The following is a 19,917-nucleotide window of genomic DNA, read 5'->3' on the forward strand; positions in this document are numbered from 1 at the left end:
TGGTTCTTAATGCATGGATGAAACAGTAGCAGTTTATCATGTCAGTTACTTGGGAAGGTCAATGTATCATGTTGTGAACTTTAACTCTTTAGATGATCGTTTCTTGTAGTTGTAGGAAATTTGAATTTGGCGGCTTGTTATGCGCTCATGCGTTGAAAGTCCTGACAAATAATAATGTTTTTAAGATCCCAAAGCAATATATGATGAAAAGATGGACAAAATCTGCTAAGGGTGTGTTTGTTTGGGGAATTTGATTAGATTTCCACTATTTATCCCATTTTCCCCCCTCCCCAAAACATCAAATCAAACACTTATTTTTTATTTTTTTATATTATACTAAAAATCAATTTTACATTCAAAACATCACATCAACACCTATTTATATCACATCATACAACTATTCAAATTCAAAATTTTTACTATTCAAATCTCAATTCAAAATTCAAACCCCCAAACAAACACACTAAGAGTGGAGTGGTGTTTTCCTTGGAAGATGACGTGGATGATCCTAAGAAAATGGCGGGCATTAGGTATAGGGATTTGAATTTGTTTTTCAACAAATTGATGATAAGGGCTTGAGAATCTAAAGAAACATATGAATTGGCGAAAGAATCATTTGTGAAGACCACTGAGAAGGTGAATGAATATTTGGGTGAGAGATCTTCTGTGAGCGATACTCAAGCAGCTTTGAGGATGGGAGCAGCTCCGGAGAAAGAAGGCAACGTACATGTGAAGGGCATAAAGACAAAAGCAAGAATACGTTCCGGTAAAAGACCAAAAAGTGGGTTGGAAAAGAATTCCAAGAAAAAAAAAACAACCGGAGGTATAAAAAAATCCATTTTAAATTGAAAAAAAAATGCATTAATTTTAGTATTTGTCCTTACATTATTTTACTTGATATTAATATAATTATATTATTTTTTAAATAGTCATCTATAAATGAGACACGTGTTGAAGGATATGACATTCTATTGAGGCAAGATCAAATAGCCCCGCAACAGGTTTACTTTTTTGTACTTTATTTTGAATTTTTATTTCATTTTTTAATGTTGTGCTTTTTTTCTTTTTTTTTTTCTAATTTATATATTTAATTATAGATCGAAACACTTAATTCAATATCAAACTTGCATTCCCAATGCCCTGGTGATTCGACATATGCTCTGAATTTCACTCAATTACTTGAGGTATTTGTTTTTATAATTCATGTCGTGATTTTATGATTTAAATTATTGTATTTTCGCTCAAGTACTAATACTTACATTTATACAGGTTTAGTCATCCCGTAGTCATGGATCTTGTGACATATAATAGGTTGGAATGAAACTTGTTTTGTTGTGCGAAGTTGTAAGTTTTATCTTTAGATGGAATGATTTTGCAGACATTTCCAATGCCGATGACACTTTTCTTATATCTTTTGGTAATTTTGTAAGAAAGAGAGATGATGGAACAACATTTCAACTATTAACTTGAATGATTCTACAACTTGAATTTTTATTGTTTTGAATCTTATTTTTGTGTTTTGAGTCTTTGTATTTATATTGGTAATAAATCTTTCATGCAAACAAGTTATGCTTGCAATTTTTTATTGTTTAATGCTATTATGAGAGTTGGTTTTGTATAATTAATAATAATAATAATAATAATAATAATAATAATAATAATAATACTTCTTAATTCAGTACACTTTTGATTGTATCATATTGATTATATAAATAAACAACTAACATATGTATGCAATATATATAGTAATAATACTCTGCATAATTAGGAATTAAGTATAAGTATGTATACAAACTGCTGCACATAACAAAATCCAATGGAGCTTAATACAATCTAATAGTCGGCCTGCATTACCTTATTACAAACTAGGTTTCTTCTCAAAATCATCTATCAGGATTATATATATATTATTGACAATGTAATTAATTAATTGAGCTAGTCTCCTCTTCTTTAATTGCATATTTGACTTTCTTTTGAAAGCCAATCAAGTCCACTCAATATATAAGCCTTTAGTCCCTGCACAAAGTTAAAGTTCAAATATAAACAAATTTGGACATGCAAATATAAGCTTGCACACCTAAATGATGGCAAGTACAAAACATAAATAATGTCATTCGATTTCAATTATCAAAAGACATACAAAATAAAACATAACTATCATGCAGTTGCAATAATATTCTGAGCTTCATAGGAACCAAGACTAAAAATAATATATTGAATGAACTTTTTTTAAGTGATGGAGTACTGATATACTTCATTTAACCTAACACCAACACAACAAAATTTTTAATTTCATGCTTCTTCATTTGCTCACCAACATAACAGAGTAAAATAAAGCATAAGAAATACTAATTTAATTCCAGAATTCGACGAGCACAAGACTTTATTCTCCATCTCAGTTTTCAACAACTTTTCTTTAACACCACCTTAATTTTCATAGTTATTTCAAGTTTCGGCAATCTTAGAACAACACTTTAACTTTGATTTACACATAAAAATTACACCAAAAATGAACTTTAATCATTTACCTCTTCCCAGCAGAATAGTTGAAAGATACATAATATATGATTCATAATCGTGGGTTTTGCCAAGACAAAGGAGTCGACATTCCTTTAAATCGAGGTAAAGAGAGTCCCGCGCTAACTTCCAATACCTGACCCCATCCACACGCAACCGAACCATCCCAAATATCTCCATATCCGAGCAAATTCTTCAGTTTCAGTGCCCCTTCCAGAGACCAAGATCTAGCCTATGAGATCAATTTAGAATTTCAATACTAATAATACTGTCAATTCACATGTAAACTGAGGCATCCATTTTTCATTCGGAAATACAAAGAATAATACGACCAAATCAACATTCACAATCCTTCATTTTCTAGTCCTAATCATCATAATGATATCAGCCATAACCAACATTTTCCTTGAGGTTCTGGGTTGATTATGTTCGGCTAGAACAAATATTGTTTCCATAGTTGCAAAAATGAAACCTAACATAACAATTTAGCTCAATTCAGAAATTGACATTCCAAACACAATGTTAATGTAATCTTCTATAGCTAACCCTCAGCACCTTATAGGCATTTTCAAATTACCAGCAGCAAAGAACTCAAATGATCAATCATAGATATTATTAGTTCGGTAAACATCATAGTACATAATTACCCAGAACAAGGAATACTTCAAAAAAAAAAAAAAAATGGTACCTCAGGCTTGGAGTAAACCCCTATAGATCCAGTGGGAGGGTTTTCGGCCTCGCCAACCTCAATGACGAGGTTCGCAGTTCCAGGACGATTAGAAGATGGCCTACCCATCTTGAGCTCGACAAGACGATTAGAAGATGGCAGGAAGATTTCTGATGGTGGGCGGTTTGAGAAAGGGGATAGAGCAGCAACCGACTGGACAACGACGACGGAGAGAGGCTACGAAGAGAGCGGCGGCGACGGCCTAGTCGGCGACCGGCCTAGACATCCAATTCGAACCTTGACTTAGCAAGACAAGCATGAATTTGTATACCCGTTAGCAAGTCCCGCAATCCGGCACAAGCGCTGAGTGCACTCCCAAAACTATACTCATTTAGCATGAAATCTGCTTCATGCATTTTCACAAAATACTCCAAAGATCTATCAAAGTTCTCAGCCTGAGCAAAACCAGAGCCCACCAAATTCCAGGAACACTGATCACATTCAGGCATTGAAGCAAAAACCTTTTCAGCCTCATCTATCGATCCAGACATCGTCAATGCACCGATAATTGAATTATAAGTAAAGGCATTTGTTGTAGGCATTTTGTCGAACAACTTACGGGCGTATTTAGAATACCCACATTTTCCGTACACATCGATCAGCCTATTGTTGATGAACACTTCATGAATGAACTGAGACTTGACAATGGAAGCATGGACAGCCCGGACGTCCGTTGATGACCTAGATTTCGTGCAGGTTTCCAGGAGCTTAGCAAATGGTGAAGATGAGTGACTGAGTGAGAATTTACAGCCACCGAAGAATGCAATTCTGGCCATTCCATTACTAGGAGATTAAATAACGATTTCAGCATCCTGTTTCCTGATTAAAGTCTCCGGATTTATGAATACCATAGAGGAAACCGTGAAAACCGAGCTCAAACAAGTAAAAGTGAAAAATGGTATAATTCGGGTTCGGATCTCTTGAGGCCGGAAAGAAGAGAGCGGCGGCGACGGCCTAGTCGGCGACTGGCGGCAGGCGGCGAGCGAGGAGATGGAATTGCTGCGTAAAATTATATTTTGGGTTGAAAAAGAAATAAAATAGCTATTAAAATTAAGGGGTAAAATTGTAAATTGTAATAAAAATTTAATTTTTATTTAAAAAAAAAGAAAAAAAAGTAAGGAAGCACCCGTAGCTTTGCAATTGGATGGACATGAGCGACGGGAAGATGTGCCGGATAGGAGATTCGAACCCCATAAAAATATACTAATAAACAAAAATTATTAGTTATAAGTTATTAAATTAATAATTATTATTTACTATGTGCATTAAGTAAATTTCTCATTTTATTATTTTAGCTGTTCAAATCAAAAAAATCTATTTTTTATTTTAGTAAAATTAACATTTAATTAAATATCAAAATAATTTTATTTTTTATTTTTCATATTGTTTTTATTTTAATGTCAAACGTAAAAATAGATATTACACTATTTTATTATATTATATATGTAAAAAATATTAATTTACCTTAATTTGTACAGAAAAATTAAATGAAAAAATTAAGAACGAAGAGAGTATTATACTCATAAAGTATATATTGGCAGGGCCCACTTAATTCTTTTTAAAAATAAATTAAAATTCTGAAAAAGAAAAAATCTCCTAAAATAGACTAGTGTGTCTTTTATGTAGGATCTAGTTTGCAGGGTATTAGGTTCGACCGGGGTTTACTCAGTACGCACTTTCGAGTAGCGGCTGCGGGTTCCCACATCATCAAAATATATATATATTGAGATATAAGTTTTAAAATATTTAAATATATACTCCATTCGTCCCAAAAGTATAGTTTGAGTTGTGTTTGACACGAGATTTAAGAAATATTAATATTATATTGATAGTGAGTAAAAAATACGGGTTGCCCTTGTGAGTGTATTAGTGTAAAAAACAGTGGTAATTGTATAATAATAATGAGAACGTAATGATAGTTTTACAGTGATATGATTATCTATGGAAATAAGAATATTATTTTGGGACGAACAAAAATGGTAAATAAGACTATTGTATTAGTACGGAGGAATATATTTTAAATATGTTTTTAATTATATATATTAATTCTTATTTTTAAATTATTAATAATATTATTTACATAAAAATTAAAAATAATATCCTAAATTACTATTATTAATTAATTAAATATTATTATTTTAAATATTATGTCCTAAATTAAAAACACATTTAAAACAGAACGGATGAAATATACATATAGGTAAAAAAACAAGAATATCTTGGTTTTGATTTTAAAACCAATTGTTTATTAATCAAAATTTTCAATAAAAAAAATACTCTTTTCGTTCCATCTTAATTGATCATTTATCATTTTTGTATGTCTTGTAATAATTGACATTTTTTTTATTTTGAATAAGTTTTAATAAATTAAAATATACTTAGAAATATAAATCAATTTAATTAACTACGTGACATATAATATAATATATCAGATAGGATCCATTCAAAATCGCTTTATTTTTATTTCTCTCCTAGAAAAAACTACTATCTCCGTCTCACATAAATTGTCCATATTTTTTATTTTCGTCAGTCCCATATAATTTCTTTTTCTTTTTTTTTAAATATAATTATACATTTTAAATTTCATAATTTATAAGTTTTTAAATCTTAATTATATTATTTAATTATCTTAATTTTAATAATTATTTTTATAATAAAAATAATTTTTTTTATTAATACACTTTTTAATTACTTATTAATTATACTTTATCTAAATTTTTGTTTTTACGGTAGCATGGATAATTCGGAAACGAAGAAAGTAATATTTTTATCTTATAAGTACTTAAAATAAATTAGTTTATATTAATTATAATAAATAAACATATTGTGATCTAATTTTAAAATATTTAAATATATATTTTATTTTTTTAGTTATATATATTAAATTATAGAACTACTAATATTATTAATTATATAAAAAATAATAAACTGATATAATAAATAAATATTATTAATTAATTAAATATTATTATTTTAAATAAAGTATCATCAATAAAAAATAACAATTCAATTGAGATAAAAAAAATATATTTTACAAAACATAATATAAAAATATTATTTAAATATGGAATAAAAATAACAAATAAAAACAAAACCTCGATTAAAACAAAAACACAACCCCAACAAAACTCGTTTCTTTTTAGTCTTAAAAGGAATAAGTCCTGACTCAGATCAATAACAAAGCACAAAAAATAAAAGGTAAAGTTGATTAGGGCGTACTTTTTGTACCCAAGGGGGAGATTACCGAGACAGAGGACTGTCCATTGGACTTATAATTCACTTTTGATTTGACATTAATTTTACTATTTATCCGTCGTCCAATTGTGTGTTTATTTGACCGGATACGAGTTTTAAAAATAATATGTAAGAATAATTTTTTTTTGATAAAAAAATAATATTTTTTTACTAAAAAAACGAAAATAAATTTGAATAACAAAAAAAAAGAAAAAAAAAATAAATTTGAATAAAAAAGGGAGAGAGTATTGTATAAGGCTCTTTTAATTTGTAGAAGATATTGTTCAAATTTTTTTAAATTGAATAAAATTCATTTATATTTTAAAAAAATTGTATAAATTTATTTTTAAAAAATAAAATTTTTATGCATATTACGAAAATACAGGGAAGTTTTCAAACCACCTGTGGGTCAAAAAAACAAAGGCAGGATGAGAATTCAAAGCGGGTGTGTTTATTTTGTAAAATGGTTTAAAAGATTTTTTTTTTTTTTTATACGAGGTATAAAATATTGTGCAGATAATATAAAAATAATGGTGCGTATAAATTATTTTTTTTTTTTAAAAAAAATATATTTGTTTGTTTTCACAAAAAGAATACATCCGAATTTTCTATCCGAGCAAAATTAGATTTAAAATTTAGTTCGAATTCGATTGAATTAAATTTGTTTTATAATTTTGAATTTTCAGATATTTTTTAAAATAAAATGTTAAATCAATCTCAAGTCCAAAATATAATAGATATATATATATATTAATTAACTTTATTATATATAGATTTAATATTTAAATAAAATAATAGTTCCATAATAAAAAAAAAAACAAATCATTATCAAATTTTTACATTTTAAAACATATTATGTAATTTTGAAATTTTCTATATGTTTCCGATTTTATAATTTAAATTAGAATTTTTATATTTTCGTTTTTCGGATTAGATTCGAGTTTTATAATTTAAAATTTAAAAATTCAAATCTCGGACATTTTGATTTGAGTTGAATTGATTTTTCTTTAAAAATTTCAAAAATTAAAATAGATTCAAATTTGACAAAATTGGATGGAGCACCAAACTAATGAAAATCCGAATGCTAACCATTAGATGCAATAATTTAATTAACCATCAATCTATTACACCAATAAATGAAATGCTCCTAACTCCTTATCTTAACTCCCCCAATTTTATTGAACAGTCACAGTCGGAGTGGAGAGAGAAATTACAAACCTAAAGTCTAGTCTTGGATAGTGGGCCCAGCCTTGACTGGTCAGCCCAATTCCAATTCCCAATAATAACCACCTTTATGAACATGATTACATCACATTACATTACATAATTACATTTATCACCTTCTCTGTCTTATATACATATACTCTTTTTTCTCTCTCCGTCCCATAACAAAATATTTATTTTTTTATTTTAATTCATTTTATTATAACAAAATATTTATTTATTTTTTAACTAACATTACAAATACCTTTACAATTTACAATATATTACACAAATGTCATTACTTTATATCATACATACTAATAAGATTATTTTAATCATTTTTACTTTATTTCTACTATGTTTCAATATAATACTATATTTCTAAAACTATGTAAAAAACAAATGAATACTTAATTTCGGCGAGAAAAGGAGGGAAAGGAGGGAGTATATATTTACTTTATATTCAGCGTAGCATAGGTGATAGGTGTACTAATCTGTACTGTAATGTTTGTCTACTTGAGCAGCCAAGCCAAGCCAATCAATAGATAATTCTGTGCCCTCTGTAACAAGACCTGGCCGGACCCATCATGGAGTATTAAAAATGGATAGAATAATAACCACTAATAAATAATCCCTACTTAATTCTGATTTCTGACTGTCTTGTCTCCCGTCTCATAACTCACTCACAGCCTTCTTATTTTCCTCAAATTTTGTAATTAATGTCACTAGGTGTTTGTTGTTAAATGTCAATTCCCTCCATTATCAGCACTGCACTCACTGCTTCGAGTTCTTCCATCTTCAGAAATCAGTTGAGTTTTGGTAATTTGCTGCAGCGCCAGCAGCTTCATCTACATATTAATTCCTCCAATCGAATCGAATCGAATCGAATCTGTCCCCATTAACCATCCAGCCATTCTCCTTGTCCTTTGTGTTTTTTGTTTCTGCAGGAAGGAATATCAACATTATTATTTCGCCTTGTTCGTTTGCGTTCTGTGGTTTCTTTCTCCTCCTTTTATGGTTTCTCTCGGCATCTTATCGCTTGCCTTTTGTATTTTTCCCAGCCTTAGATCCGACGCTCGCAGAATTCTTCTATGGTTTCGCATGAAGAGAGGAGAGCAATGATGAATGCTTCGATGCTCTTTCCAGAGTTTGCTTTTAAAGTCCAGGATTGGATTTCCAACGGTTTTCTAGGGTTTTGCTGAAGCTCTACGGCAGCTTACCAGTAGGAAACTGATATGAAGATGAGGAATTCGACTAGTTTGATTTCTGTATTGCTTTCGTTGCTCTTGCTGGTTTGGAGAACTCATCAATTGCGAAGCTATCAAGTGCAGGCTCTTCTTCAGCTGAGGAAGCATCTCGAGTACCCATCGCCTCTCAACGTTTGGGAGACCCACACAGGTGATTTGTGCAGCTCCTCATCTCCACCACACATGAGCATCAAATGCGAAAACGACACCGTTACAGAGATCAGCATTACAGGTGATAAGAACATCGCCAAGGTGATGAACGAATTTAGGGGATATGCTATCCCCAATCAGACCTTATCCCCAATTTTCTCTATCGATTCCTTCGCTACTACTCTGGCAAGGCTGTCTAGCTTAAGAGTCGTAAGCTTAGTCTCATTGGGTATTTGGGGACCATTACCTGAAAAAATCCATCGATTGTATTCGCTTGAAGCTCTAGACATGAGTTCGAATTACATCTTCGGTTCAATTCCTCCTGAAATGTCGAGAATGGTGAAGCTTAGGTCATTGACCTTCGATGGAAACTATCTAAATAACACAATCCCTGAATGGTTGGATTCATTGTCGAATCTCACTGTATTGAGCTTGAAGAACAACAAGTTGAAGAGTGAAGTTCCTTCATCAGTTTCGAGAATTACCACACTGACTGAGCTAGCTCTGTCAAACAACTTGCTTTCTGGGGAGTTACCCGATCTGAGCGCCCTCTCTAATCTACAATTGCTGGATTTGAGAAACAACAGCTTTAGATCTGAATTGCCTCCTCTGCCGAACGTGCTTGCTAATATTTTCCTTAGCAACAATTCATTCTCGGGTAGAATACCGGAGCAGTTTGGCAAAATGAATGAACTGCAGCATCTTGACCTGTCAGGGAACCATCTGATCGGAATCCCACCGGTGCAGCTTTTCTCACTACCGAATATAAGTTACTTGAATTTATCATCAAACACTCTTGGCGGATCACTTCCGGGGAGCCTTACATGCGGGGATGCTCTAAGTCTTGTTGATGTCTCCAACAACAGATTTACTGGTGAGCTTCCAGGTTGTTTGAACACTAATGGTGAGAACAGAGTAGTTAGAGTTTCTGGGAATTGCTTCTCCAAAGATGCTGAGAATCAGCATCCTGCTGCCTACTGCAAAGACCTCAATAAGGGTGGAAAAGGATCCACAATGAGGGAAATCAGCATTCTAGCAAGTGTTGTAGGGGGTGTTGTTGTGATCGTTGCAATCGTATTTGTTGTTGGTCTTCTGGTTTTCCGTAGAAGGCAATGCAGAAGGGAGAGTTTTGTTTTGCACGTTGCACCGAAGGTTAAGCAAGATCATTCGCCCTCAGGAATCTCCTCGGAACTATTTGCAAATGCCAGTGAGTTCTTGTTGTCTAGTTTTGTGATTTCTCAAAGAAAGTCTATTGTGAATCCTTCAAGTTGAATATGATTTTCTATCGATTTCTACTTCACCAGGGCTCAATTCTGAAGGCTCCAACATGGGGAATCAAAGTTCTCCACTCTATAAGGTGTTTTCTGTAGGCGAAATGGAAGAAGCCACAAAAAACTTCGATCAAACTACATTATTGGGGGAGGGTTCTCTTGGAAAGGTATTGCTACATATGTTACAAAGAATTACCGTAACTGGTGTTATTCTGAAACTTTTCTTATGTTGTTGTGCCTTCATTTTTCTCAGGTTTACAAAGGAAGACTTGAAAATGGCACCCTAGTCGCAATACGATCTTTGGCACTATCCAGAAAATACTCTATCCAGAACCTCAAGTTGCGACTCGATATGCTATCAAAGCTGTGTCATCCTCACTTGGTTGGCCTTCTAGGCCATTGCATTGATGGTGGAACGCAAGAGGACTCGACTATACACAGATTGCTCCTTGTGCACGAATATGTTCCTAATGGAAGCTTGCGCTCGCACCTTTCAGGTGAAATAATCTCTTAGAAGACAGATATATATGTCCCCCTCCTCTTCTATCTGAATAGTGAATGATCCTGTTGGTTCTACTGCAGAGGCAAGTCCAGAGAAGATTCTCAAATGGTCAGACAGATTATCTATTCTAATCGACGTAGCCAAGGCTGTCCATTTTCTGCATACCGGGGTCATCCCACCTTGTCCGAACAATCAATTGAAGACAAACAATATACTGCTTGATGAGCATGGGGTTGCAAAGCTTAGTGATTATGGAATGTCCATTTTTATGGATGAAACTGAAAAAACTGAGGTATGCTAGCACTCTTTAGCGTATCGTATATATTCTTGCAATACTAAAAGCTATAACAAATGCAATACATGTGTATTTTGTAGGGAAAAGGAGACATGGCTAAATCAGGGTAAAAAGAAACGTCCCTTCCATGCTAAATAATTAACCACAAGCTATTTGGGAGTTGAGGTTAATAGACACATTTGATTGCAGGCAAGTAGAGAAATTGCAGGATGATGTGTATGACTTTGGGTTCATATTATTGGAATCACTTGTGGGTCCGAATCTAAATGGGAAAAGAGAGGCATTTCTGCTAAATGAAATGGTATGTTAACGCAGACATCAATCTTAATGCTATAAAGTATTCACCTGTCTCATGAGATGATGTTTTCTTGTGGTTCCCAGACATCCTTCAGCAGCCAAGATGGCAGGCGAAAAATTGTTGATCCTATCGTGTTGACAACTAGCTCGCAGGAATCTTTGTCAATTGTGGTATCCATCACAAACAAATGCATATCACCAGAGCCGTCTAGCCGGCCCTCGTTCGAGGGTGTCCTGTGGAACTTACAATATGCAGCTCAAGTGCAAACTGCAGCAGATTCTGATCAGAAATCAGAGACTCTATCCCCTCAGAGCTTCAGCTAAGGCAACCATCGAAAACACACACACCTACAGCAACTCTGTTTTCTTTTCTAGAATACCTTCACTGTTTTATTGCAGCAGTGTTCAATTGTAAATGAATTTTTGTTTTTGTTTTCAGTATTGATTCTGTTGGTTGTGTTAGAGATTGGGTCATGTAACAGACCACAGACTGAGATACAGGAATTGTTCTGTTAAGATAGACTTAGGAAAGTTTATGCAAGTCCCTAAGAAATACTAGAATGGGACTGGAGAGTTATCTATTTATTTTTGTGTCGTCCTAATGAAGAGATCCCAATCAACGAGGGAAATTTTCACTTTCTATTATCTACAAATCGTTAAGGCAGAATGCACTTGTATTTACAGTAAGATGATAGCCTTTTCACATCTATTACAAAATTGGATACGCTTACACTACCTCATAAGAAGAGAAACTCAGCTCCACCATGCATCCAGCCTTCATGTGTTTACTTAAAGAACAGCCTTAACGGATGCAAATGAAAAGGTACTACGTAAGGGTAATAAAATCATACCGGTAATTTGTGCAATGAACTATCAGCAGGAGTGACAGCCTCAACCCTTGTGAGGTGCTGCAGCTGTAATGCATTCAATAGACTTTCCCACGTATCTGCAGGTCCGCCAGCAACCTCAAAGTTGACAAGCTTCCTCTGCCCATTGTAATAGTCTTCTAAGCTCTTCCTCTGTATTGAAACAAGTTAAGCCAACTCACTCTATAACATAATTAAATACTCCCAAATGGCAGGGAATGAGAATCAGCTACCAGGAAGAGAGGCTATGGAAGTACCTGCTCAGAATACATTCCTAGTTTCTCCTCACCCAAAGGTTGGAAATGAGCTGCTTGTGCCTCAAGACTGTGGCGAAATTCGGAGGTAGCAATGGAATTGAATTTTTGCCAAGGAGAATAAAGTCTATTGCTTGAAGTTGTTTTCTTCACTGCAGGCTCCTCTGTGCACTTGAGATTCAGCACCAAATCTATATCGGTAATTTGGTCTAGTATCTCCTGAAAAAAACCACAAGAAGATTAACATAATACTACGCTAGAAAATGTTCAGACAGCCTTCCTGCTAACATTATAATTTACATGATAATTTCTTTGAACAAATGGCACGTGTTTCTGCATGAATTCTACAGAATGAAGGCAAACAAGCCAACATCACATTAATTCTACTCAGGGTTGACAGCCCCGATCATGATAATATATTAAATAAAAAGAACTGGAACAATGATTCGAGCGAGCAGAAGTTCTAAATTAAACAAAGAGAAAAGGGTAAGTTGGGCAAAAGAAGGGAAAGCATTTTACTGCTTGCATCCTTGTTCGAGGAATTCCATCCAAAATGAAGCCAGTTTCACCTCTGCAGCAGTATCCTTCTTCCAATCTTTTCGACAAAAGACCAAATATGACATCTTCAGGAACTAACTTGCCTTGGTTCACTGCACTAGCAATCTGGTTTACGATCAAAAGCAAGTAACAGAATGTCATTTTTTCTAGAGTAAAAACAACCGTTCAAAAAGAAATTCCTCCATCATCATTGCTACTTTGCAACAAAATGGAATATTATACAGCTGCCAGTTAACAATGAGCATGATAGAAGTATAACGGAATCTTCATTAGCAACAGTATCCATTTAAACGTCTTTCTTATAAGCGGAAGTTATAGATTTCAAGTTTTATCAATTCAGATATGATAGAAATTGAAATACATATCCAGTAGAGTGCCTAAACGATGTGAATTTTCTGTAAATGTTTTCACAATCATGGAAGCCTTGGTCTAATTAGAGGTTGGAGTATCGCAAAGAGAACGAACCTTTTTATACAGAGTAGAATTAGGGTTGAGCTCTTGCCTAACGAGAGAAGTCATGGAAATGTGAGGAACAGCTAGAAGCTTCGCAAGCCGATTAGCATACACATATCGCTTCACCCTAGGATCACCGATTATCACCCACTGTACACCCCTCTCCTCCTTTCCCCACGAGTCGGATTCCTCCAACGATCCTCTGCAACGCTCTTCATCGTCGTCGAACCAGTGGTAATTATCGCAGTCGAACAGAGCTGCTGCAGCTGATCCATAGCCTCGCCTAATCGTCCGACGCCCGCAAGAATAAAGGAGCGTGGACAGTCCGAACCGGCAGAGCGCGGACATGGCGGCGGAGAGGAGATGAAAATTCGAGAGGTTTCCAGAACAGTGCTGCGAACGAAACAAGAAGGAACGATCGTAGACAAGAGATCTGGAACGGTAAAAAGCGTGTGGACAGATAGTTGACACGTGGACGGCAGACAAAGGAGAAGTCAAGACTAGAGCTTCCGAATTCCCTTCCCTCCTGCATTGTTGAATTTCATGCTACGTAGACAGATTACATATTCAATGTTTTACGACTTAAAGAAGCCCTGACGATTGTTTCGTGTTACACTCGTAAAGAGCAAAAATTCATATTTTTTTGTTCCATATTTTGGTCTTATTCATTTTTTTTATTTTTTATTATTTTTTTTAATTTTGATTATATTTAAATAAAAATTTATTAATTTTAATCCAAGCCGTATTGAATGATTTGGAAGGTGACTGGCTTTTCAGGCAGCCAATACAATCGTGTTAGGCTTAACATAGCCGTGTTGATTATCCTATACTTTTAAACACGGTCGTGTTTTTACCCGTGTGTTATGTTGTCAACACACCCATGTTTTAGAGCATGTTCATTGCTTCTCAACACCGCTTATATATTAATATATTATTATTTTTATATTTTTTTTGTATTATTTTTTAAAATATTTAATATTAATTATTTTTTATATTATGAAATAATTGTACAAGATATTTTTGTTGAATTATAAATATATATATATCAAATAATTTTAACCTAGAAATAAAAATAATAATAAACATGATTTACAATATGATTATATTAGTGTTGAGAACAGAATCGTGAACATGGCCCAATATAGTTGGTTGTGTTGAGAATAGAGCCGTGAACAGAGATGGTTGTGTTGAGAATTTTCATTTGGATGAAACCACGTTTCATTAAATTTTTTGAATAGAACCAAAATTAACGAGACCAATCATTTTTTCTCACTCATAAATCAGTTTTCAGCCGTATATAAAATATATAACTAATTTTATTCGTTCGAGTAATTTTTAAATTAAAAAAATGATTTTTAATTTGTTACTAGCCCAAAGCCCAATTCAAGCTGGTATTGACCCCAAAAAATTAATACGAAAAGAGAAAATAATATTAAATTCGCCCACCGTGGGGCTCGAACCCACGACCACAAGGTTAAGAGCCTTGCGCTCTACCGACTGAGCTAGACGGGCATTTCGTTGGACATTTTGTTCAAAACAATTTAATCTATTACAAATAAACAGCTCCTTTGTTTGAGTTGCTGTGCCAGTACCAGTGCCTGTATCTGTATGGTCCCTAAAACGAAGACAAACTTGGCGACAAAAACCTTACAATCAATGGTTGCATAATTATCATTTTTTGGTGGCAGCAGGAACAAAGTCTGAAGTAAGCCCTAACACAACACACTTACTTACACATGCAAATGCAACGTTATTATTCCATTAGCAAGCCCATGCCCATGCCCATGCAAGCGTACGTAAACATTAATAATCCATACAATGGGTGAAGCTAATAATGTAAATTGTAAAATATAGATATGACACTAATTAAACACTACACATGCCGTAACTATTGTATTATTATCTCCAAAACCATATATATATATATATATATATATGTCGGTGTGGGTGTGGGTGTGGGGTGTCGGTTCGGTGTGCTCCTCGTGGATGACCCGATCCTTTTTCATATATACAAGGCTACACTAATAATTAAATAAGGCACGTGTAAGCCATGACCATTATTTTTAATAAACTAAACTGCTAATTAGGTAATTAATTAAGGCCTAAGGGGTGCAGCAGTATAACACGAAAGAGAAAGAGAAAGAGAAAGGGCGCCCACCTCATTGAGTACGTCACTCATATTCCGTTTATATTAGCATATGAATACAAGCTTGAAGAAGATGCTTTATTAATAAGTAATTAATTGAATTCTTAATTCATGTGATCCTGCTGCTGTTTAACAATATATATATACTATTAGATAAAATTTCTAACAACTATACGATCGCATTAATTTTATTATTAGTCAAAACCCATCATCTTACTTTGAAAATGAACAAATTTAATTACATATCATCATGTGTTTATGATGATGTACTCTCTACAGTGGAAAACAGAAACCGAATAAATAAAAGTAACTTGCTAGGATAAATAAGTAGTAGTTTGCCAGAAATACCTACATACGACGTCGTACGCGTATTGCGCATGAAAATTCCCGGAAGGGTACTTTTGGAATGCTTCCTTGGACCTTCTCTTCTGATTAATTCTAACGTGGATGCGGATGTGCTTCCTCTTTCGTTCCCAACCAGTAGGAGGCATCAGCCTTTCTACCAATTAAATAATGCCACGTATTAACCCGCCTAGGAACGCATTCATTTTTTAAAATAATAGAATTTATAAAATACAAATTCGGATAATACATGGAATGGAATGGAGGCGGTGTATCATTATTATTATTATTATTATTATAAGTAGGTCAAGCAGAAGTATACAAGAAGAACAAACCTATAAATATATATATATATATATATAATATTCTTCCCGCGTAAAAAACCCTGCTCTGCTTATATATAGTCATAGACATAATTGAGGCTCCATCGGATCAATCTTCACTCCGGAGCAAGAAGAAAACCGCGATCAGGATTTCGATATCAGTCCTCTCGATCGAATTCAGATTTCAGAGGTACGTAATGAGAAAGTGCGATCAATACGAGCGAGTATTCAAGCTCTTCGATTCAAACAAAGACGGCAAGATATGTCCGGCAGAGCTGCGGCACTGCGTAGGATCGATCGGCGGCGAGATGAGCGAGGAGGAGGCGGCAGCGGCTGTGGCGCTAATGGATTCGGACGGAGACGGCCTGCTGTGCGTGGAGGATTTTGTGAGGATGATGGAAGAGTGCGGAGAAGAGGAGAAAGCCGGAGATCTGAAGGAGGCGTTCAAAATGTATGAAATGGATGGAAGCGGTTGCATTACGGCGAAGAGCTTGAAGAGAATGCTGAGCAGATTGGGAGAGCGGCGGAGCGTTGATCAGTGCGTCGGTATGATTGCCAAATTTGATCTCAACGGCGATGGCGTCCTCAGTTTTGAGGAGTTCCAGGCTATGATGTCGTCGTCCTAGCTTCTAATTAACTAACTCATTATCGATTCGATTCACTTTCCTTATTAGCTTCGATCTTGTTGTGTCGTCGTCGTTATCGTCATCTTATTTTTGTACATAGATTAGATTAGATTCATTTTATTCATTCCATTCCATTCCATTCGATTGGTTGTATATGATATGATATATACGAGCACAGCGTGCAGTCGCTCTGTTACCCTACTCGCAATGTATTGTGCTCTTCCTATGCCGACCAATCACCTTTCGCCATGTGTATTTAAATTTTTTATTTTATTTATTTTTTTGTTTTAAAAATATACATAGCGAAAGATTATATTATTTGTGTCATTGTCATAATTGGCCGGATGCATAATAAGTAGGAGTACTTATTACTGCGCAATTTTGTTTGCAGCTAATGTGGTATGAATGATTATTTATTTATTTAAAACCGACTGTGAGGGTGGAGGGGGTGGCAGAGCCGCCCGCAATGGAAGCAGTAATAATAAGTACGTACATACATACATAAAAAAGTAGCCAAGGTTTTCAAGGAAGGAAACGCGTCTGCGCTCGCAATACGACTTCGTATACTAACTATAACTTGCAAGGTTCAACTTTTGACTTTTTATTCTTCCTTTGATTTTAGTTTTCAACTATTTACTCTTGTTGTTATTACAACCACACATATATATATATTCAAGAGCCAAAATACATTTCCATATGATGATGAGGATTTCGGCCTTCATATGTTCGGATCCATCATGCTACGTATTATCTCAACTCTTAATCTTTTTCTTTTTTCTTTTTATTATTTTTTATTATTTATAGTTGAGCTATTATTCCCTAAATAAATCCTGCAAACTGCATAATAAGTTGGGTTCTGTTTAAAAACAGATTTTATTTTTTTTTAAAAAAAAATATATTTAAGATGATATTTTCTTAGATGAAAATTATTAATATTTAACATAATACTTATATTGAATGGTACCAAAATTCTAAAATATTGTGTAAAGAGAGTCTTCATCCATCAGCTTTTGACAACTAGTCAACCGAGAGGAAATTACTCAATCCCATTGGAATTTCTATAGATAAATAAACTTAAGGGTGTGTTTTGTTTGGGGGTTTGGATTTTGAGTTGGGATTTGAATAGTAAAAATTTTGAATTTGAATAGTTGTATGATGTGATATAAATAGGTGTTGATATGATGTTTTGAATGTAAAATTTATTTTTAGTATAATATAAAAAATAAAAAATAAGTGTTTGATTTGATATTTTTGAAGAAAAAAAATGGGATGAATAGGAAGATTTAAAAATCTTACAAACGAACACACCCCAAGGGTGTATTTTCATATGTTCTTTGTACATTTTATTTTCAAACATTTGTACTCCGCTAAGATAGAGAATTTCGGAATTTTGTAACATTTTGGGATTAATAAAAAATTGTTATAATAGCTACTTATGATACATATAAATGCTATGTAGTCATTGTACGCTTTTATTTCTTTATGGTGAGGTTTCGTTGTGTTGTGTATATAAATATGAATCAAGAATGAAATGAATAAAGACACCCTTCCCTTCAGTTTTACTTCTCTAATTAATGCTACACTCACACACACACACCTATGCACTCATATCTAATACACACGCACACACTGCATACATTATACATAACGTGTATATATATATATATATTATACATGTATCTAATGCATACACATATTTATATATATACATATATTTATATACACAATATTTATAATATAATATAATATATAAAATAGTGGTTAACAGTAGAGATAATTAGTATTTTTATTACCTAATTCTATCAGCACAATTGTATATTTTATTTTTCACAATGTAATAATTTATATTTTATCTATTTATTATGTCTAACATTTTCAAACAGGAATTTCCCTTTCTCCTCATTTCTGGCCAAAATTATATGGCATGAGCTTTTGACGTGAAAATGCATTTAGCATCAATGAGTTTGGAAAATACTATTGCCCGGAATAAAAATTCCTTGAGTCAAGATCGTGCAAAGGCCATGATCTTTTTGTGTCATCTCATCAATGAGGCACTGAAAATGCAGTATATCACGCTAGAATCCCCACTTGAATTGTGGGAGAGATGGAAAGAAAGATGCGATCACTTGAGGCTGACTTTGTTGCCAAGGGCATGAAGCGAATGACAATGCCTACGGCTTCAGGACTTTAAAAAAGTCCAAGAATATAATTCTGCTATGTTTAAAATAACATCACAGCTGCGCCACTGTGGCGAAAATATATCTGAATCTGATATGATGGAGAAAACTTTCTCCACTTTTCATGCCTCTAACATGGTTTTGCAGCAGCAGTATCGCAAAAGAGGCTTCTAGAAATATTCTGAACTAATCACCTGTCTTTTTCTGGTCAAACAAAATAACAAATTATTGTTGAAAAATCACGAATCTCGGCCGACATGTGCAAATCCATTTTCAGAGGCAAATGCAATACAACTGAAAAATCCGGTGTGTGGCCGTGGGCAGGTTAGAAATCAAAAAATTGATCGCGATAGAAATCAAAATCGTGGACGGGGCCGGACAAATACATACAATTACAATAATTATCAAAACAGACCCCGATATGTGCTAAATTGGCATTATAATGACAGAAGGCCGTACAGACCTCAACAGAGGTTCAACACCGGGAGAAACAGAAACAATGACAAGTAATGCACCCGGTGTGAAATCAAAGGCCATTGGGCCCATGTTTGTCGCACAACTAGTCACTTGGCTGAACTATATCGGGCCTCAAAGGAAATGTAGGGAATAATTGCCCCCGAAACAAATCACGCTGCCCACGATGACACATTTGATGATGTGATGAATGAAAATATCACGCACTTGGATGCCGATGATCTGCTTGACATAGCTGATGATGTTAAATGATAA

The 19,917-nt window shown here is 33.9% G+C and overlaps 3 protein-coding genes, 1 long non-coding RNA gene and 1 other non-coding gene across 5 annotated transcripts; 2 read left to right on the forward strand and 3 right to left on the reverse strand.

Annotated features, from left to right (window-relative positions):
- Window positions 1-1,784: 1,784 nt before the first annotated feature.
- Window positions 1,785-4,208, reverse strand: LOC127258383 (uncharacterized). Its single transcript, XR_007840299.1, has 3 exons — window positions 3,206-4,208; window positions 2,529-2,749; window positions 1,785-2,016 (listed from the first exon to the last, which is right to left on the reverse strand). It is a non-coding gene; the product is annotated as an uncharacterized LOC127258383 (long non-coding RNA).
- A 4,183-nt stretch (window positions 4,209-8,391) lies between these two features.
- Window positions 8,392-11,925, forward strand: LOC127258070 (probable inactive leucine-rich repeat receptor-like protein kinase At3g03770). The gene is made up of 7 exons (XM_051284709.1): window positions 8,392-10,285; window positions 10,383-10,516; window positions 10,603-10,846; window positions 10,932-11,143; window positions 11,227-11,252; window positions 11,336-11,447; window positions 11,528-11,925. Exons 1-7 carry the CDS (start codon window positions 8,917-8,919, stop codon window positions 11,765-11,767), a joined length of 2,337 nt encoding a protein of 778 aa, XP_051140666.1. The 5' UTR covers window positions 8,392-8,916; the 3' UTR covers window positions 11,768-11,925.
- Window positions 11,926-12,059: 134 nt separating this feature from the next.
- On the reverse strand, window positions 12,060-14,069 carry LOC127258071 (probable adenylate kinase 7, mitochondrial). The gene is made up of 4 exons (XM_051284710.1): window positions 13,587-14,069; window positions 13,083-13,226; window positions 12,567-12,782; window positions 12,060-12,462 (listed from the first exon to the last, which is right to left on the reverse strand). The coding sequence occupies exons 1-4, from the start codon at window positions 13,920-13,922 to the stop codon at window positions 12,289-12,291; spliced, it is 870 nt and encodes a 289-aa protein (XP_051140667.1). The 5' UTR covers window positions 13,923-14,069; the 3' UTR covers window positions 12,060-12,288.
- A 944-nt stretch (window positions 14,070-15,013) lies between these two features.
- On the reverse strand, window positions 15,014-15,086 carry TRNAK-CUU (transfer RNA lysine (anticodon CUU)). The gene has a single exon. It is a non-coding gene; the product is annotated as a tRNA-Lys (tRNA).
- Window positions 15,087-16,462: 1,376 nt separating this feature from the next.
- On the forward strand, window positions 16,463-17,324 carry LOC127258072 (putative calcium-binding protein CML23). The gene has a single exon (XM_051284711.1). It carries the CDS (start codon window positions 16,583-16,585, stop codon window positions 17,009-17,011), a length of 429 nt encoding a protein of 142 aa, XP_051140668.1. The 5' UTR covers window positions 16,463-16,582; the 3' UTR covers window positions 17,012-17,324.
- Window positions 17,325-19,917: the final 2,593 nt, after the last annotated feature.

Source organism: Andrographis paniculata, unplaced genomic scaffold, assembly GCF_009805555.1.
Source record: "Andrographis paniculata isolate CXL003 unplaced genomic scaffold, ASM980555v1 Contig59END, whole genome shotgun sequence".
Classification (NCBI taxonomy): Eukaryota; Viridiplantae; Streptophyta; class Magnoliopsida; order Lamiales; family Acanthaceae; genus Andrographis; species Andrographis paniculata.

What these genes read in the sequence shown, in the direction of transcription:
- LOC127258072 (XM_051284711.1), top strand. Translation starts at nt 16,583, where the DNA reads ATGAGAAAGTGCGATCAATACGAGCGAGTATTCAAGCTCTTCGATTCA.
- LOC127258070 (XM_051284709.1), top strand. Translation starts at nt 8,917, where the DNA reads ATGAAGATGAGGAATTCGACTAGTTTGATTTCTGTATTGCTTTCGTTG. An exon ending in CTTGCGCTCGCACCTTTCAG is followed by an intron (nt 10,847 to 10,931) that starts GTGAAATAATCT and finishes GTTCTACTGCAG; the next exon opens with AGGCAAGTCCAGAGAAGATT. An exon ending in GGAGACATGGCTAAATCAGG is followed by an intron (nt 11,253 to 11,335) that starts GTAAAAAGAAAC and finishes ATTTGATTGCAG; the next exon opens with GCAAGTAGAGAAATTGCAGG.
- LOC127258071 (XM_051284710.1), bottom strand. Translation starts at nt 13,922, where the DNA reads ATGTCCGCGCTCTGCCGGTTCGGACTGTCCACGCTCCTTTATTCTTGC. An exon ending in ATTCTACTCTGTATAAAAAG is followed by an intron (nt 13,227 to 13,586) that starts GTTCGTTCTCTT and finishes ATCGTAAACCAG; the next exon opens with ATTGCTAGTGCAGTGAACCA. An exon ending in TAGGAATGTATTCTGAGCAG is followed by an intron (nt 12,463 to 12,566) that starts GTACTTCCATAG and finishes GTTTCAATACAG; the next exon opens with AGGAAGAGCTTAGAAGACTA.